The sequence below is a fragment of the Battus philenor genome, unplaced genomic scaffold (assembly GCF_028537555.1).
Source record: "Battus philenor isolate CCGP_79_NKW_IND1 unplaced genomic scaffold, ilBatPhil1.0.hap1 SCAF_20, whole genome shotgun sequence".
Lineage (NCBI taxonomy): Eukaryota > Metazoa > Arthropoda > Insecta > Lepidoptera > Papilionidae > Battus > Battus philenor.
Genome location: NW_027181683.1, coordinates 8,295,550 through 8,315,345, shown reverse-complemented (window position 1 = coordinate 8,315,345; position 19,796 = coordinate 8,295,550). Strand labels below are relative to the sequence as shown.

At 32.1% G+C, this 19,796-nt stretch overlaps 1 protein-coding gene across 1 annotated transcript in view; it reads right to left on the bottom strand.

Moving 5' to 3' along the window:
* The window catches only part of Pdk (pyruvate dehydrogenase kinase), a 43,445-nt gene extending 24,196 nt beyond the window's left edge, over positions 1 to 19,249 (bottom strand). Inside the window, exon 1 of the mRNA XM_068765678.1 lies at positions 18,955 to 19,249. Coding sequence (XP_068621779.1) covers positions 18,955 to 19,057 — 103 coding nt within the window. The 5' untranslated portion in view covers positions 19,058 to 19,249. The remainder of the gene's footprint in view (positions 1 to 18,954) is intronic.
* Positions 19,250 to 19,796: the final 547 nt, after the last annotated feature.

The window sequence follows — 19,796 nt, the reverse complement described above, 5'->3', positions numbered from 1 at the left end:
TGATTAACAATAGCAAAAATATAGAAGACAAAAAAGGTTTTTAATAGTGCCGGCAATGATTAACAATTTTCTTTTTCAACAATTAATTTAACATACAATGGATTATTCGTTTATTGTTTTCTTTTACCAGTTATTAACGTTTAGATATAAATTAGCATAATTATAGCCAGAGCTGACAATAGACAAACATTTATTTTTGATACTTTTTTATATGAAACTATTGTAAACTTATAAAATGTACAGTTGTTTACGTGTCTATTTGAAATAAATAAACAAACATTATAAAGGAATCTCTCACGTTTCGTCCTATTCGGGTATAGTGACGTTTCACAATAGTCAAATATTATTATATTACGCAAATTAAATAGTCACTCGAAATAGATTAGCACATACGTATACATTAACACTCATTTAGCACGAGACGTCATGATCAGCAGTTCAAGCGTGTCCCGCCCCCGTTTACCTTGAGCTAAAGCTAACTAGATGTCGTAGATAATATATGCATTGATTGCAGCGTTTTGAAGTGAAATTATGATAATAGCACCTACAGTTCACAACCCTTCTACTCGTTCGCATAGTGCTAAGGTATCCTCGTCATTTCTTCGACTAAAACTGGCATCGCGTTCGCGAGCATTAAAGGTAGGCCTCTGTATCCATCAAAACGAACCCCAGGAGGGCAGCAACAATAACTAATGGTATTGGTACGACACAGCGAGGATGCTAGCGAAGGTTTATCTTACCCTCGGATGTCCCTCATCAAACTACCGGGGTACATGCACATTTCAGACATCCATAAGCCACTAAAAAGATACGATCAACGACCACCGATAGGGTTTTGGTCACCACTAATGAACCTTTCGATCACGACCGTTGGCTGCACTAACAATGTACCCCACCCAGTGCTACTTCAGATGAGCAATTTTCCGAGTTACGTGGATGACATTGATTTATATGCGGATACTCTTATTTTCAAATCCGCTGCAAAAATTCGAACATAGCCCTCTCCATTGCTCGCTGTTTAGTAGGTAGGAATCCCTTTTAACTAAATTCTTGGTCCGAAGTGCAAGGTGCACAGAATATATACTCGTAGCAAAGCTATATTTAAGTGTGTTGGTAACCATTTTAGCTTCACACCAAAATTCCTTTATAAAGTAACAAACAATTCCACATTTAGTTTAACTAGATCATCGATCATCATCTTTATGCTTACATAAACAAAGGATTGTTTACGCATAAGTGTCCCATAAGGCATGACGTCAAGCACAATAAACAAAGCTTCATATCGCGGTATATAAACACTAATCGAGACTTAACAATCGATCCGCTAATCTTGAGCATGACAGAGACATCAAAGCTACGTGCGATGTTTATTGTTTATGAAATGATTTGCGGAATAAGCAATGAGGTTTTTATGGTGTATGACACACCTGATTATACTTTATTTACATGACATAACATAGCATTTTTTCATCCGTACTTTTACAAGCAAGTGAAAAGGATAGATGAGTTAGGCGTTAATATTTAAAAAAATAAGTATGTGTTTACACACAGCAACATCTTAAGCCATTTACATATTTTTTAATAATCTTCTCAATGAAGAAAAAAACCCGTTTAAGTCACTATATCTTGCGGTGTTATTGTCATTGTTTTTCGAAAAAATCAAAACAAATATCTAATGATTTTACTTCTATAACAAATCTCTCTGTATACATAAAAGATAAATCATATCGTTTTGTCCTTTACTATATGAACACAGATTAATAAAACCGACATTGTCTAGAAACGTTTCCAATACTAGTAGGAAATTAAAAATAATACATTTCACATGACGCAAACACAGGGTGCAAAACCTTCTTACAAAAAGTTCCCAAATTCTCAAAGGTCAGTGAAACGAAGTTACGAATACAATCGGAGTTTATGGCCGCTGCGAATTTTAAATATCAACACGAGCGAGCACGTCGCCGAGCACGTGAGCGCTCACGCAACCTTCACTCGATTCGTCACACTGCGGACGTGCAACCCGTCATACACATTCGAAATTCAATCCTATCAACAGGCAATTTTAGTGTCACACAAGCTGTTTCAACAAAAAACAACAAACAAAAGAATGAGTTACTTAAATTCTGTATAATCACACAGTTGAATCATTCAAAGTATTACAGATAATAATTAGTTACAGTGATTCAAATAAATATGAACAATGTTTTTAAAAATGTATTACTTTTAGTTTACTGTTTTAAAATTTTTGCTTTCGTGTTATAATAATTGACTTCTCATTGTTTATGTATACAAGTGTCTTGTTGCCAAATTGATACAGTTTACATTACATTTATTTTAAAAATTCTCTCGTTATGGATGACTCGATATTAACAAAAATAATAAGCTACTTTTCAAAGTTGCATGTGCTTATTGCTTATTGTGTTTGCGAAGGCACATCGTACAATTATGTATTACAATAAGCAAATTTCAAGTCTAAGCCTTATGGTTCCAAACAGAGTTGCGAGAGCGTTGACCTTTAAGGAATTCTTATTAAAAAAAAGCATTAAAATATTTTATTTTTGTTTATTTTCACGATAGGTAATTCGTTGAAATGAATTTAAAATAAAATTTTGATGTGAATGACTACCATTTCGATTTTTGCACTCATATAAGTACTTGCAAAATTTTTCAAATACTCAAAATTCCAGATGCATAGGTATCAAAAACTCGTTTGTTGTGTTTGCTAAGGATGTAAGATTTTAATGTCAATAAATTCTTGACCCACCCTATTTATTAATAGATAGTTTTCTTGTTTGCAGGAATCAATTTATCTCCAAGTTTAATGTTGATTATCAATAACTCATCTTAAAAAATTACTTAAATATATAAAAACAACACATGTAAAAAAATAATATAAAAAATTAATAATTGATAGGTAAATCGTTAAGAGGCCTACAAAGACATTTGATAAGACAAGAGCAATAAAGACAAAGATCTCATGATCGATTTAAACGACCTTATGCCTACAGAACGTTACAGATAAAAATAAAGTGTTTCAAGATACATATATCGCGCCACCACACGAAGTGCAAATGATTTGCAAAAATTAATGATAGTAATCTCATTTACGTTAACACAAAAAGAAATACTAAAAACAGGTATGTATATATATAACAGCGGAAACTAGGACTTAATTTTTTGTGTAATAAAAGTTCATTCTTTATTTATTTTATTTCAAATCAAAAATATTATTGTTTTTCTATGCGTAAAGAAGATAGATACAGACGATTTTACGACGGTATGTGTAAGCGATTCGTAACACAAGAGAATATTTGTGATAAGAAAATAATGAGCGAGCACAATGAATAAAACGTTTATTACGTATCGACGACCTCATAATAACTTTACCTTGACCTTATAAAACCCAATAAAAAAAAAAACAATTATACTAATAACTACAGACACAAAGCGTTCCATAAGTTATGAAACTTGAATGGAAAATACTATGGTCATCATTCCAGACATAGACGACTACTGCTAGACGTAAAAGCCTGTACCATAGATTTTTTTATTTTTTAGTTCGGATCATATCAACCCCATTGTGACCATCATAGATGTTCATCAATAAAACATTTAAGGATCTCTGTAGTGGCAAGACACCAATCAGCAAAATAACGTAGCCACTTTTGACATTCATTCCAACAAAACAGACTGAACATAGATTTCCACCAGGTTCCATTAGAAATGGCTTGCATCCACCATCCGGCGTCTTCCAATACTATATTTCGGATCAATTATTAAGCTAGCTGAGTTAAAAGTTTAAGATAAGTTTTTACGGTATTTCACACTTAAGAAAAAACGGAAAAATTTTTTTTCTTTATTATTTTTATTAAATAAATATCCCCAATTCAGAAAAATACGTTACATGTAGTTTTAAGGTACATTCCCTTTATATTCCATAACTCAAAGTAGTTTTTATATATAGAAGTATAATGCGATACATCGTACCTTTACAAGAAAGAGCAAAAAGCAAAACAACGTAAAAAAAAGATTACGCAAGAATCGTCGAAACAATCTTATCTCGTGCGCTTCGCTGGAGGTGTGTGCGTAACGAGTTACAATAACAAGTCTGATACATAATCAGTAAACAAACTGTTCGGCCTCGCTTTGATACAATGCTATCACAATTAGAACACTTATAAAATCAAATATCCTTTACAACTGAGACTAATGTTTTTGAAAGAATAATTACAAGCATAGAAGAGACTCCTTAACAACACTACGCTATTCTTTTTACAACTTTTTATAAAGCGTGATTGGTTATAGGCAGGTAATGACACTAGGAAAGTTACGTATAGTTCGTTTGCTGTCAATTAATGTATTGTACACCCCATTCGAAAAATCCTGATTTATTTATTTTATTTAAAAACGTTTTATATATTTTCGTATAACGGCGAATTAATGTCTAAAACATTTTCTGCCAGTTGACAGTTTGGATGGTGCAGAGATAAATTGATAAGGCAGGTCAAACTAGTTAATATCATAAAATATTAGAAATAGAATAAAAAGTAAAATCAAATTGAGAAGGAAGAATAAAAACATAAATATGCTAACGGCTATATAATATAATTATATTACATTACTCTTCAGATATAATAAATAATATAATGATATTAAAGTAAAAAATTGCATTTTCTAAATCTGGAATACAAAATACTAAAATAAATTATTATTTACGACTTTGTACCGACAGAAGTTATGGGCCTGTTGCAATTCAAAAGATTAAAAAAAATATTACACAATACGCCATGCATCACCCGTTTAACCTATCGCTTTGTATTATTACGTTCGGTCGTTATCTTTATATTTAAAAATACCTAAACAAGCTAATTACCAAACTGACCAAATCATTTTAATTCAATTATATTCACACTTTCTCTTCGAAAGAACGTACTGATGATAAAACTAATCATGCCACATAGAGTTGAATTTTGCTAGAACATAGTTATCAACTGGTCTTAGACCTCGAGTATTACAAGATAAAAGAAATTAAAACATGTTATGTAATTGTAGATTATTATTATCATTGGTAATAAAATATATTTTTACTGTAACTTGTTAAAGGAACTTCATAACAACTTATTTCTGAACAGCGGTCAATTAACTTTAAAATATACATACGTAACTTAGGAGATGAAAAAAATCTTTTAGTTTATTTAAATTTTACAGTTTACATAACTTCAGGAAGCTTTTACTCGAATATTCGGATGATAAAATCTTATCTATTTGTCATATTAAATAACTTAAGATTTATAACAAACATTTACTAATTTTAGTTTACAATCAACATCGCAACATACGAGATAAGAAACGGGGAACAGCTGATATTTTCGTTGACGTTTTGATTCTCAAAATAGACCCAATCGAGATGTGGTTCGCACTATCAGGCACGCCTGAATTAAAAGACCTAGCCGTGGCACCTTTTCGCCTTTGCGCTCAAAGAAGATCCTAGGCGTCACAAGAGTTTGACGGCATCGAACCCAATGAAAAAGTAATGTAACAGTCCTATCTGATGCTCCTTAGAGACCCGTCGGCCTGTGATACTGTAAAGAGGTCTAGCCTATGCACTTTAGGCTCTCTGCCATTACTTAACTAGATTAGAAGATAAATGCCAAAGGACAAACGGCACTCGTCAACGACAAAGAAAAATCAACTATGTGTCCCTTGTCGGAGCTCTCGTTTATCATCATGATTTCAACCGTAAAACGTCCATTGACAGGCCTCACAAGAATAGTTGAAGACGACCTGCATACATCGTTTTCTGATGACCTTAACAAGGCTAGCTGTCAACTTTGCGGGCCCTGCACTGCGCTTGTAGGGTCCCTACTGCATAATCATAAAACCTAGCGGCCATCTGACCTGCGCGTTATGTGGCCTATATAAAGCCACGTCAACTTATCAAGCCGTTAGGCTATTTCAGTTACTTTCGCCAGTCCTTATCTACTCTATGCTGAATCGATCTCGTAGAGAAATTCCGAGCAGCTTTTGCGTTTACTTGTAGTTACTGGGAAATTGTTTAGGCAAAGCGTGTTCAGCGCTGTGCCAAATTACACCCGGTGAAATAGTATTAATGCCAAACAACGCTAATCCGTGACAAAAATATAAATGTTTCCACTAGACTACAGGGACAATAATCGTTGTTGAGATAGACGTCGATATATGCGTAGAATGAAACAACTGGGATATATAACACACACACACACATATATATATATATATAGGGGTCTGATGATGCGTTCATTAAAAAATGCAAATGTTCAAACTATTTGCTCCACTATTTATAAAATTTTTACAGAGTAGTTTGTCGGCATTATAAAAATTATCCAGAACAGATTTTATGAAAATACACCCATAAAAGACCTCGCAAAGCAAACAAGCGACAACTTATTTATTTATAAAAGTTTTATTGAAATTTTTAAAATAATATTTAAGCAAAGAAACATTGGACATTGTTTCTTTGCTTAATTATTATTAACAATTTGAAGCAGAAGAAAGTTCAGTGTTGCCACACCAAAAGCAAAAACATATTTTTATGCTGTTGCTACATTTAGCATAATAAATAATTGTTTGTATCAAACAGTACGTACTGATTGTTATGGACGCGATACGCGTCGCACTTGTTATTGTGGACTTTGGATCCGCGACAGATGCGTAATAACTTGCGCATATGGTAAAATTTATAACGACAAGGTTTTCCGGGATCTATTTCTGTAAAAAAATAGTTCTTCAAAACACTTTCAAATATTTAACAGAATAACAACTTCCGATCTTTTCTAAAAAAATATTAGGGCGACCGGAAAGTACTATAATTTCTGTCGACGCATTTGTCAGAAAAACCCATTGATTTTTACCGCTCCGGCTTTCAAAATTTGTATACTAGATTTTTTTATAAGTTAAGTTACACATTTATTACGTCGATAGAAAATTTAAAAGTTTTTTGTTAACAAATTTTCGTGCTTATTGCTACAGTAACACTAATAAAGTTCAGAGAGTGTTTCATGAATATTCTAAAACATTCTTAGAACGTCGTTTGTTTACGTAAACATCAGAATCCATGACACAGCAGGAAGAAGGGCGTTGAGCTATTCTGATCTGCTACACACGTAATACGCCGCCCATTCATAGCCATATTTATAGTTTAACTGTTATAGAGATGGCAACGAGAATCGTAAACTTATTTTTTTTTATTAACGTTCATAAATTAAAAAAAAAGTTTGTGAAAATTATGTATCACATGTTTAATGATTGCAAAAATAAAATCATTGTGTAAGACGTACGCAGACGTAATCTATAAATTTACCATCATACGAGGGCCAAACTGAAAGTTTTTAGAACTGGCAACTTAAAAGCATTATATTAAAAAAATAAGTTTAAATTTTGAAAATAGAACTCTTTACCAATAATATTGAGTATACATTTCATTCATTTGTCATTTGTTTTACGATTTGGCGGCAAATTGAAAATTGTCTGTGCACGTCAGAATGAATTTAAGCCGAGAAAATTTTCGTGCAATGATTTTTTATGACTTTCGATGTCATATAAGTCAACAAGAAAGTTATGATAGACTTCGATTGGCTTTTCACGATGAAGCCCCATCACGAGATGGGGCTTCATCGTGAACTGTGGCACGAGCCACAGTTTACAACTGGTTTAATGAATTCAAACGTGGTCGAACTAATCTCACCGATGATTTGCGTGAGGGACGGCCTTCTACAGCGACGACTGAAGACAATATCAGTGTTGTGCGGCGTATGATAGAGACTGACAAAAGAGTGACCTATCAGCAGATTCGGACAAGTCTAGGCATAGGTATGAGTCAAGTGCACAAAATCCTCCATGAACATTTAGCGGTCAGGAAGCTTTGTGCCCGCTGGATACCGCATAATTTGACCGAGGCTCAAAAACTCCGCCGTGTTGATTGGTGCCGAGAAATGATCCAAAAATTTAACGGAGGTGACTCAAATGCTGTGTTCGACATACTAACGGGTGACGAAAGCTGGATTTACTGTTATGATCCGGAAACCAAAAGACAGTCTGCTCAGTGGGTGTTTCCTTCCGAAGAGTTGCCAACTAAAGTGAAGAGAGGTCGAAGTGTTGGAAAAAAGATGGTGGCCTCGTTCTTCGGAAAGACAGGTCATTACGCGACAGTTGTCTTAGAGGATCAGAAAACGGTTAATGCAGAGTGGTACACTAACAACTGTTTGCCACTTGTCTTGGAAAAAGTTCGAGAGAAACGACCTCGCAGCAGGATCCTCCTTCATCACGACAATGCCTCGTCGCACACCGCCAGGCAAACGATCGACTATTTGGCGACCTCAGACGTGGAATTACTGGGTCACCCGCCGTATAGCCCCGACCTCGCACCCTGCGATTTTTATTTATTCCCGAAAATAAAAGAAAAACTTCGAGGAAAACATTTTATGGACGCCGAAGAAGCAGTGGCTGCGTTTCAAAACGCCGTCGAAGAGACCCCTAAGGCCGAGTGGGCAAGGTGCTTTTCTCAATGGTTCCATCGAATGCAGCGATGTATTGATGTAAATGGACGCTATTTTGAAAAGTTATAATAAAACTAATAACTTACTAGAATGCTTAGTTTTTGATTTTCTAAGAACTTTCAGTTTGACCCTCGTATAACATGATAGTAGTAAAAAAGATTAGAAATAACTATCTCAGGTAGATTGATATGACAGCATAACGCGTAGTGATAAGGTGATAATTAATATTGGTCCTTCGAGTAATAACCCCCACTAAATACACACCACAAGCAAAAATATAACGAAGGTTTTTATAACAAAAATAAATGTAAACTTTTAAATCGTGGCGGTAAACTAGTGATTGGGGAAATTTAATAAGTCATATAACGTGGTATCAATAACCGATACGTATAGTACACCTATCCCCCGATTTACACGGTACTTGTTTTACACGTTTTCGCTTTTAAACGGTTTTCCAAAGAGGTTTTTTTTTGTATTAATAACCGATTTTATTACCATCTTTCGTAATGTAAATATTTACGCTTCAAACATCGAATCGGCACAAATAACTTCGAGTGATGGAAGTGAATTCGAACCTTCGATTTCGAAAAAAAGAATGAGAGTAAATTCTTTTTTGTTCTTCTCTTTAATGTATTGTAATTAAATAAAAAACAGTGTTTCCGTAATATGTTAAATATTTTAACTTGTCATTGCATTTTTTTTTAATTTCTGTGTACACCTATAATATTAAAAAAAAATCACAACTGTTAAATATCAAAATCATGCATTTTCTGCAAGTTTTTCGATTTACACGGTTTTGACTTGAAAATTTTTAATTTTCGATTTTCACGTTTTTCTCAGGAACGTATCTACCGTGTAAACCGAGGGATAGGTGTACGTGATAAGTTTTGACATATTGCCGAATCACTGATCACAAAAGAGATTAGTTCGACATAACAACCGATGGAACTAAAAATTGGAGACTTCGTCGTCGTTATAACCCATAGACGCCCACTGTAAGACAGGTCTCCCTCAAAGATATCTATGGAGGATATACTTGGCAGGAGGGTCGGCGATGTCAGCTTCTTGACAACTTGTTTGTGAGCAGTGGCATTGCAGTTAGCAATAAATTTCAATCGAACGACGATCGCAAGCCTGTCCTCTACCGCTGGGTTACCACTGCATGGATCCAAAACCAAAGATGTTTAAGATATTCTCAATGCAATAACATCGACATTCGTAACTTTTTATAAAAATCATAATGCTAATTGTAATTCAAAAATTCCATTCTTTAATAATGATACGGAAAATAATTAAAAGTTCGGTTGAATTACTCGGAAGTTTCGAGAATAATTTTAATAATTTGTTGTAACCACGAATTAGCTTTAAAAAGATCCTACACGGGAACAATGTAAATACTAAACAATTACATATTAATCAACTTACAAAATCAAATAACTTTTGTACCATTTATGTCGCATGTGTAAGAAAGACTGTTCTTTGTAAGAAAAGTCCAGAAATTTTTGAACGCGCAATTAGATTTAATTATTTAGTATCTTTTTTAATGAAGCATAATTTTCATCTTGTTCTTTTCTTTTATATATAATAAATAGCTTTTAAACTTGTGATTAAATTTGGCAGTGTTATTCTATTCATACAATTTTAGGTTAACGATTAGTAATGTTAAAATAAAGCCGTATCCATTTTTAATGACGGTGCTAATAGTTGTACGTTTTACGTTATATTTTGCGTTTATTTATTTAATGTTTAGGGATATCTTAAAGACTAATAAAAATTTCGCAAATTTAGATGAAACGAAAATTGTAAATATGAAATTGGCTTACTTTAGCATAGGCGCTTTTATTAAATCAGACTTAATTTATAGCTAAAATAAAATGTATTTCGGACATTCAATCTCAACAATGCTATCAAAATATTGTTTAGAATGTTTTAATTATATGAACATACTTATACTTTACGACGATTTAGTGAAGGTCGCGAGAAATCATTGGATTCGGGCAACGCAATGCAGGTAAATCGTAACGATCTTTGGGGTAGGCCTATGACTTGAGCACTGGGCGTCTATCGTCTGATATAGTAATTAATATTTTTTTTATCTTTACAAATAAATAAAATTGGAGTATCTGTAATATTAATATTTTTTACAATATGTACGGTACATATAGCAAAATTACGTGTTTTTGTTTGTCAGTCTTTAGCTAATCTTAAAAATAAATATTCTGATTTCTACGGGACTTATATTAGCAGATAGCTGAAGTAATGAGGAGTAGCTGAGGTTACTTTAAATTTCGAAAAATTCTCTTACGAATAAAAGTAAATTAACTTTTTTTTTGGTTAAATTTGTTCACGCGTACCAAGTCGCGAATAAAAAAAAAGTTCATATTTTTAAATCTATATATATAAAAATAGGCCATGTCCATGAAAATTTGCTAAAAAAATTATGCGTGAGATATCAAAACTGTCGTTTTGTTCAGATTTCAAATTAGATTCATAACACAGCAAGTAAATTTATATGGATGGTATTTTATTTACTTATATTTAAAATTATACCACCTAGTTCAAAAGTGTAACACACATTTTTTCCCTCACAAATAAAATTAAATTAAAAAAACTGAAACAACGAATGATCAAGCGCATCACTAGCTAGTCTAACCAGGATGCTCTACTCGCGTATGCAGTTACATCAACACCGATCTAATCATTTACGTCTGACATTGACCTAGACATGGCGTCGAGCCAGGTATTACTAATTTAATCGACTATGCACTTTCTTTATTAAAAAAATTAAGCTGATTTAACGCTATATAAATGCTTAGATCGTGAAGTCAATGACCTGACCTGATTTCTAGTCACATAGAAACTTGTCCACTAGACCTTATTTGAGTAAATTTAGTTTATTTTAAATCCTTTAACTTCCAGTAATTATTTAATTGTATTGATTCAATAAAATAAGTAATTTTTCACATGAAATTTATCTGTTTTTGATGTATAAAATGGTAAAACATATTTATGATAATTTTTATTTGCGTAATAGTTATAAATAAATGTGTAATGTAAATATAGACACTTTCAACAAATCCGTTTGGCAGTGACCTCGTTACCGCTGGTTCGCCAAATGTATCGAATGCTAGTATAGGCCACGTATTAATGCACCATGATTGCGCATTTCACGTTAGTACCGTTTATACAGGGACACTTAAACGTTCAAAACGTAATACTTGAAGACTTTTTGTTGATAATGTTTTGCTAGATCTCTGAACTCTTAAAATTTTATTGTAATAAACTTTCGGGATTTGAGTGGTATGTCGCGGATTAGATTCCCGAGATACAACATTATATAATTAACACTTTGTACAATCACAGGATGGCCATTGGTCACAAATAAGTTTTCATATTCCACAAATACCACACCGCGATCGCCAACTCACCTGCTAAGCTTGGCGATTAGGGTATATCCTCCATAGATATCTTTAGGGAAGGCATTGCAGTGATATATAGGTTATGGTTACGACGACACTTTGCTTGCATATTGTTAAACATAGTAGTTAAACAAACTATCTTAATTGATCTATAAAGTTTTTAATTTTGGACTAGTAAAATAATACATAAGATAATAGGAAAGCGAAATTATCGATTAAAATGCGTTAATTAACTGTTTTTGACAAAAGTAGTTTTGTTGTCGAATTTATATTATCATGTAAATATTTATATCTATCTTACACAACGTGATTGGTTACAGGTGTAGAAGCTTTAAAAGGTTTTAATAACATAATGCCTAGAAAGGGTTTTCAAACATTTGGATAACAACATATTACAATTAGTTATTTTTCATTTTAAAATTAATCTATCCTTGCAAACTGCACAGTCGAATTTTTATTAACCAATTTGTAATTTAAAGTTATTATGTTAATAAATATCATGGATCTTAAAAATGTTTATTAAATAAGCGCTAATGATTATTGTAAAGGCGAAACTTTTTACTTTCCTCGTGGGGAAATTCCTACGTTTACGTTGCGGGGGCAGACGAACAATTATGATCGGCTAAAACCCACGCTCTTCATTGATTCCTATTGTCAAATCTACAGGAACGCTTTCGTTCTACCGAATTGCCAACGGCGGTCGCCTAATGCCTCGATGTTTAAGGTGGAGCTATAGCCCTTCACACGTTATCATAAATATGCGAAAAGAGTCAGTTCGTCACAGCGGGACCAGGTCGTATCTAAACATTTCCGGTAAAAAATATATATTCGATCTATTGTTTGTATAAATGTATATGTATAAATTCTTCAATTGATAGATTTAAATTGTTTAGAGAAATTAATTAGTTGATTTTGGTGTAATTTAATACCAATACATGAAAAAATGTATACATGTGGGCAAGACCAGTCCTCGCGTTCTTGCAAAGGGCGTCTATTGGCTGACATGTTAATGATGACATGAAAGAAAAATTAAAAATAATTTATTACGTCCATGAATTACGCCACGATTGAAATAAATTTTTAAACCTCATTTTCACATTAGGAAGTCGGCGTTGCTTCTTCTGTAAGAACCACCTTCTAGTTCAGATAATTTTTTGGCGTTTACTGTTTAAGAGAGTACGAGGTGTCCATACGCTATGGGTGCTCGTATTAATCCTCCTTCCTTACTATCATTTATCTACGTTCCATGGCACTCTTCGGCCGTGACTGTTGATTTCACCAGATCAGGCACGAACTACCAAGCATCATGATTACTAAAAAGTAATGCTTCATCGATAGCATTGTTACTAATAGTAATAAATTCTTCATAATTGTGGCGAAGCTGCGATAAAAATTCAATGTCACGTTGTTCGTTCACGATAAATTCCTAAAGTACTCGAATGATCTTAGTATTTTTTTATCTAACACGTCTAATTTATGCGATCCTATTTTATTCATAACGATTATTTTTAAATACAAATTTACAGATTAAAAAAAATTGCATTCAGGTTGGAAATAATACATTTTTAGTGGCAAATGACACATTAATCATTATTCCAGTTGTAAAACGGTCACTGCTTGGACATAGACCTCCCTCACAGATTGCCAATAAGACCGATTCGAAAGGTTCTGCATCCAGCATTTTCCCTTAATATGGCCGCTTGTCCAGCTTGCGACTGAAAGATCTAAGTTGCGCTTGCCGGTCCTTGGTCTGGTCACTTCAGCTCACTACGACTACAACTTGCTAATCCACAGCGCTAGTCGGTTACTTGCTGTTGTCTACACGTCTTCTCTGTCCTAATTTGATTACGTAGAGAAATCCCAAACATAGCCCTTTCCATGGCTTATTGAGAGACAGAAAACACATTGTAGTTAAATTAAAATTGTGATGTAATAATTTTAAATTTGCTGAAAATCAACTTTATTTACTTTAACTATAAAATTTCATATCACTACACTTTGCCAAAATAAATTGTATTAACATAATGAAAATGTAAAATTTAATGTCATAAGATTTAATACTTCATATATCGACTATCCCAACCTATTATCATCATCGTTGCAGTCGTAAGAGAGCCACAGTTGGGCAAAGGCCTCTCCCGATTATTTCCAATAGAACCTTGGAAGCGGCTTGCTGGATGCCTTAAATATTATGTTCCAAACTGTACGTAAACATTATTTTTCAGATTTTAAATAACTTTTTTATGTTAAAAAGACAAACAATAAATACAGAGCAACGTTTGTAAATACGTATTTAAAAAGCAATTTTTTTTTTTAACGCAAGTCCTGCGCAATTTATATGTAAATAATATTTACTCTTCTGAAACAGGCGACCGATGCAATCACTTTTGTTTTGAAAATAACCTACTCGAGATAACCCACGTTTTTGGTGAACATTTCAGTGATTAGTAGAATGTAACATGATATTATTTGTAATACTCTATTAACTAAACGTTTTCTTTTCATAATTATTTTATTTCAACTATCGTATGCAAGTATTGTAATAAATTAATATCTATAATGGTATAGTTACCAATGGAATAGCTATTTTGATTACTAAGCTTTATTTTTTTTTGGAAGATTTTTCTTAGTTTTACTTTTACATCAACCAAATGTTACATTGTTTATCTTTTTTTTTTCAAATAAAGCATACAAAATTATGTGCTGTATTTAATGCTTACTTACGTAAAAATAATTGTAAATAAGTTTTGATTTTAAATGAGAACTGATCTTCGTTTGCCTTGAATTATATAAGCTTCATTTCCTCTATTGAATACACCAATTTGTGATAGAAAAAAAGTAGGGCCAAGAATTTTTAACGTTTTAATCTCACACCCCAAGCAAACACGACGAACGAGTTTTTAGCACCGATGCTTCTAGAATTAGCTGGCTGCAACCGTAACACATGGTTTCAGCATGATGGAGCCATTTGTCACACACCCAAGGAGTCATTGCCGGTGGTCAAACAAATGTGTGTGATAAAGCTGATTTCTAGACGAGGCAATATCCTAAGACAACCCAGGAGCCCAGGTCCTTCTTCAACACTTCTTTTTATATATAGAGTCTGTTTCTATATATAGAGTCATGCACATAAAACAACCAAAAACGCTTCGTAAACTGAAACAAAAAATCGGCATAGAGGTGTCAACGACCTCTCCAACTAACGTTTGAAAATTTCCGCAACCAGAAGAGCACAAAATTCGAAATGATAGATGACATTTTTTTAAAATAGATTTCTATTTATTACTTTTTGCAATTAAATAAATTTTAAAATATGTTCAACTTTTTAATATGAATTTTTCAAAGGGTAACCTAATTCATAGCTTAGGATACCTGTATACTTTGACTATGACTGTTCTGCCGACTAGAATTGTAGCCGTTCATTTTATGTTGGAAACTTTATTGGTGTTATGAATAATTTGTTTATATTTTTGTCTGTTTTATACAGTCAAATTTCATTAATTTGTGTCTTCTTTTATTAAAGTTATACAATAATAAATTACTATTGTCTAATTCATTGAGAGATTTAGGAACTCTGAGTGTGAGCTAGTACACTGGTGAGCAGAGATTCCCCCGGAGCCTAACTCAGAACTGACGCTATTACCATCCGATGTCTCTCGGGTTGTAAATTTGTTTTTCTTGAAAGAGACGTCCAATATTACTTTAAATAGTCTTGCAAGTAGTTTATTCGTCAAAGGGAATTCTAAGAAATAGATATCATTTCTTGTTTAGCTTTCGCATTATTCTGCAATAAGCCGTCTTTAGTGTCTATAACAATATACTGATTGATTTCTTTAGAACGATAAAGTAGAATACTTTTTAGTTATTAATAATAATTTCGATCGTTGTTTCATAAAAGAGTAAATTGGACGTGCTTTGCTTGTAAAATTATTACAGTATAATCGATACAGAATTCGATATAATTATCGATATTAGAATTTGAATGAAGTATTTGGAAAAACCTTTTTTTTATTTTTAGTGTCTATTCTTTGATATGAGTTTAATATATTCTTACAAGCCAGTAAATGCGACGGAGGTAGAATTCCTGACCTCGCCACTAGTTGGACCAACATCATAGTCACGGGATGTCGCTGGATACGAGCAGCGCATGACCGTTCATCGTGGCGAACTTTTAACTGGCTTATGCCTTGCAGTCAGCCTTGCACCTCTTAAATGGTGTGCTAAACTCACATTAATCTATTGTTCCACAAATATGGTTAATTTCTATTTAATTTAAAATAAAGCGTAAGTAAATTGAAAGAATGTATGGCCTTATAATATAGTTTAATAATAATTATACGACTTCTTTGTGAATGTAGAATAGATATTATTTATCAACGATGTAAGATTTAAAAAATAAAAAGTCAATATATATTTTTCCAAATCCTTACGATTTTTAAATTAAACTGAAAAAGTACTTCGCCTTAATATAGTTTATGAAAGAAATGAGTTTGCATGTTTTGATATAGATTTTAATTTTATCTATAAAATAGTAAAAAAAAGTTTCTCTACATTTGTCAGTAATGGTTGGCAAGATAAATATTCTCAAAGGTCTTATATGATGAAACAGTAAGCACTATTATAGTATTTGTTTACGTTATTACGCTGTAATAATTATTCAGTATCTTTATTTTCAAAACCAAAACGTGACGATGATATTATAAGGTTTTTTTTTACTATATCAAGCCTCTTTTATAAGTAAAACAATTAATTTCTTCGTTGGTAATTGCGTCGTAGATATTGCAACGGGGAATGAATATCCTTTTCCGCCGAACTATTGTTGATGGCGGAAAGTATGAGCCTTTACTAGAAATAAGGGACACTTAAAGTTAAATCACCTTTCTTAGGGACTAGGATTACATAGGAAAATAACCAAGCAGATTGCCAAGTTGAAATCGTAGTTTGCAAGACACAGCGCGCGTAATTGATGACAGCTGGGACCGGCGCAGCGAACAACTTCCAACCACCAGTTGTATTTACAAATCACTAGCTTTGTAATGGTAAAGCACAAGTAGCGCTTACACAATACATTTTTGCAGTAACATAGCCTGACAGCTGTCAATAGAGACTACTCAAATTGTTAAGTTATGTTACCAGGAGATGCTAATTGAAGATATTCTCGAGTGATACTGTAACCCTTTTTGGTAAAGAAATTCAAATAACTGTGGTGATTGCAAACTGCAAGTCTCGAAAATTTAAAATATTCCACTAACACATAACTATACAAAATAATTTCCATAAATAAAATATACCTCTCCCTTTATCAGTGAAGCTCAAAGTAGGTTGCTATGATATTGCATGTATTATTGACATAAATTGTACAATATTATGATTTGGATATATTGATGTATGTAAACTTTCATATTCTCAGCCAAAACTAAAATATGCAAATGACACCTGAAGTACAGGAAACAGTATTGTATAAATTAGACTTATAAATTGTAATATTTACACAATAAAAATGAGTGTGTTAACATAACATTGCATGTTCAATGTTAGAGGTTTGTAAAAATTGCATAATTATTCATTCTTATCATATCAGCCGGTAGATGTCCATTGCAAGGCCTGTCCCAAAGATTGCCACAAGTACTGGTCCTGCACTGCTATATCTAGCAACTTCCTACAACCTTGAATATGTTCTCAGTCCACCTAGAGAAGGGCATATCCATACAGCTCATGATCACCACTTGAAAACCAATACACCAAACTAAATACAATAGTTGCTTACTTAGACATAAACAACTTATAACAATATAATAAATATTGGATCATATATTAAAAGTACCTTTATTTGTATCTATGTGTAAAGGTATACACAGTGTAACAGTGGACAAGAATTATTTACAGATAGGAGTGGGAGCAAAGTAACAAAGATACTTTGCTTAAAACTTGTTTACATTACATTAACAGTTATTCACAAAATGTTATTTTTTAGAATCTACATAGTATTTTTAAACACCATAAAGGAGGTAAAAATTCCAGTTAGAGGAATACAATAATTAAACTTTACAACAATTGCACTATATTTCAAGGAATCATCCTGACCACAATTGGAAAAAAATAGTTGTTCTCAGATACCATATGCACTACAAGGTCATAAACATTATAATAGTCTGTTTTAAATTATAAACCAATAAAAACTAACAAATTCTTTCTAGATTTTTTTTATTTACTATGTGTTTCTAATGTTTTGAAAATGCAATATAACTGAGAGTTAATATTTTTACAATTTTCATCTTATAAATTATATCCATGGCCTTTGTTAATTATACATTGCTTAATTATTGTCAATTTAAAATAATTTAGTATGTTACCTAACAACAACAAATTTAATGTAAAGGTCATTACAATTAATTAATGGTGAGTAACAGGAACTTATCATATGATACAAAAATAACAAACAAGTATCATCAATAGAGATAAAACTAAAATAATATACTTTATAGTAGTGTTAAAATATTATTTGTAAAAATAGTATTCTTTTATACTTTCAATATTTTCTTAGCACTTAGCAAAATTATTTATAGTATTGAATACTTTTTCTTTTTATTTACATAAACTTGTTTGACCTTTTCTTGTAATATATCACATTAAAGAGAAATATTAATATTATATTTCATTGAACTATTGCGTTCTAATGTTGATAATGATTTTTTTTATTTTTATAACGATTTTATGATTTACCTATTGTTATAGTTCCATACACACAGACATTTTAAAATTAATATTTAGAAACATTATTTTTTATTTAAAATTGATTAAAGACTCATAAAACATTTAACGGTATTATGAACCGTTAATCTATTTATCTTATCTTTATTGGTCTTTGGATGATCGGCAAGGGTTTAAATGTAAATTATAATAAATGAAGATTCAAAGATGTGGTATAAAACAAATTAATATCATTGCTTGAAAAGCAAAACGAAATATTATTAAAAAATATCTAAAGGTTTTTTACTTACCGAAATCTATAAATTGCTTGATAGACAACGGTGATGGATTAAATTGAGAATAAAAGTCCAACATTTTCGTAACGTTAGTGAAAATCGTCCCCGCCAACCTCATTTTGGAAATTTGAAAATTATAAATGATTTTCGAGAAAAAAGGTAAAATATTAAAATAAAAGAATCACACTTCATAAATGTTTACTCATACACATTATGGTAAATAGTAAATAAAATCGTAACGTTATACAAATGTGCAAACGCAACCTCAGATTAAGGTCCTTTCGAAAACACTAAACACTACCGAAGATTAGGTCCGATACTGACATACTAAATAAAATAACATGTACCAACGACGATGTTAATCGATGAAGTATTCCTTTAACATCGATGTTGGTAGTATAAAATTTATGTTACAAAATCGATACAAATTAACTATTTTTTAAGTATGCAAGTTTTCGATCTGATAGAAGTAAATAAATAAATTGAATACTACTTTCAAAGCTTTACTATATTATGACATCGTTATCAAAATTACGTTTGATGGATTTATCCTCCGAATTAAGAATCCGTAAAGCATGAAAACAAAGAAATATTAAACGCCTAGTTATTAAAGAAACGTGATAAGTGAGTTTTTCTAGCATTTATAGACTTTAATGTTTCATTATTAAATCATTTTTTGTTCTAAAATTTTAGTGATTTAAAATATACTTCCCTGGGAATATTTCATAATGACATTGCTTCTATCCCTGTGACGTTTCGATAATCGAATAAAAAATTAAATACCCGTTGACGGATTATAATTAGATTTAAAAATATGCAAGATTTAAATAACAAAAAGAATAATTTTTAAAATGATT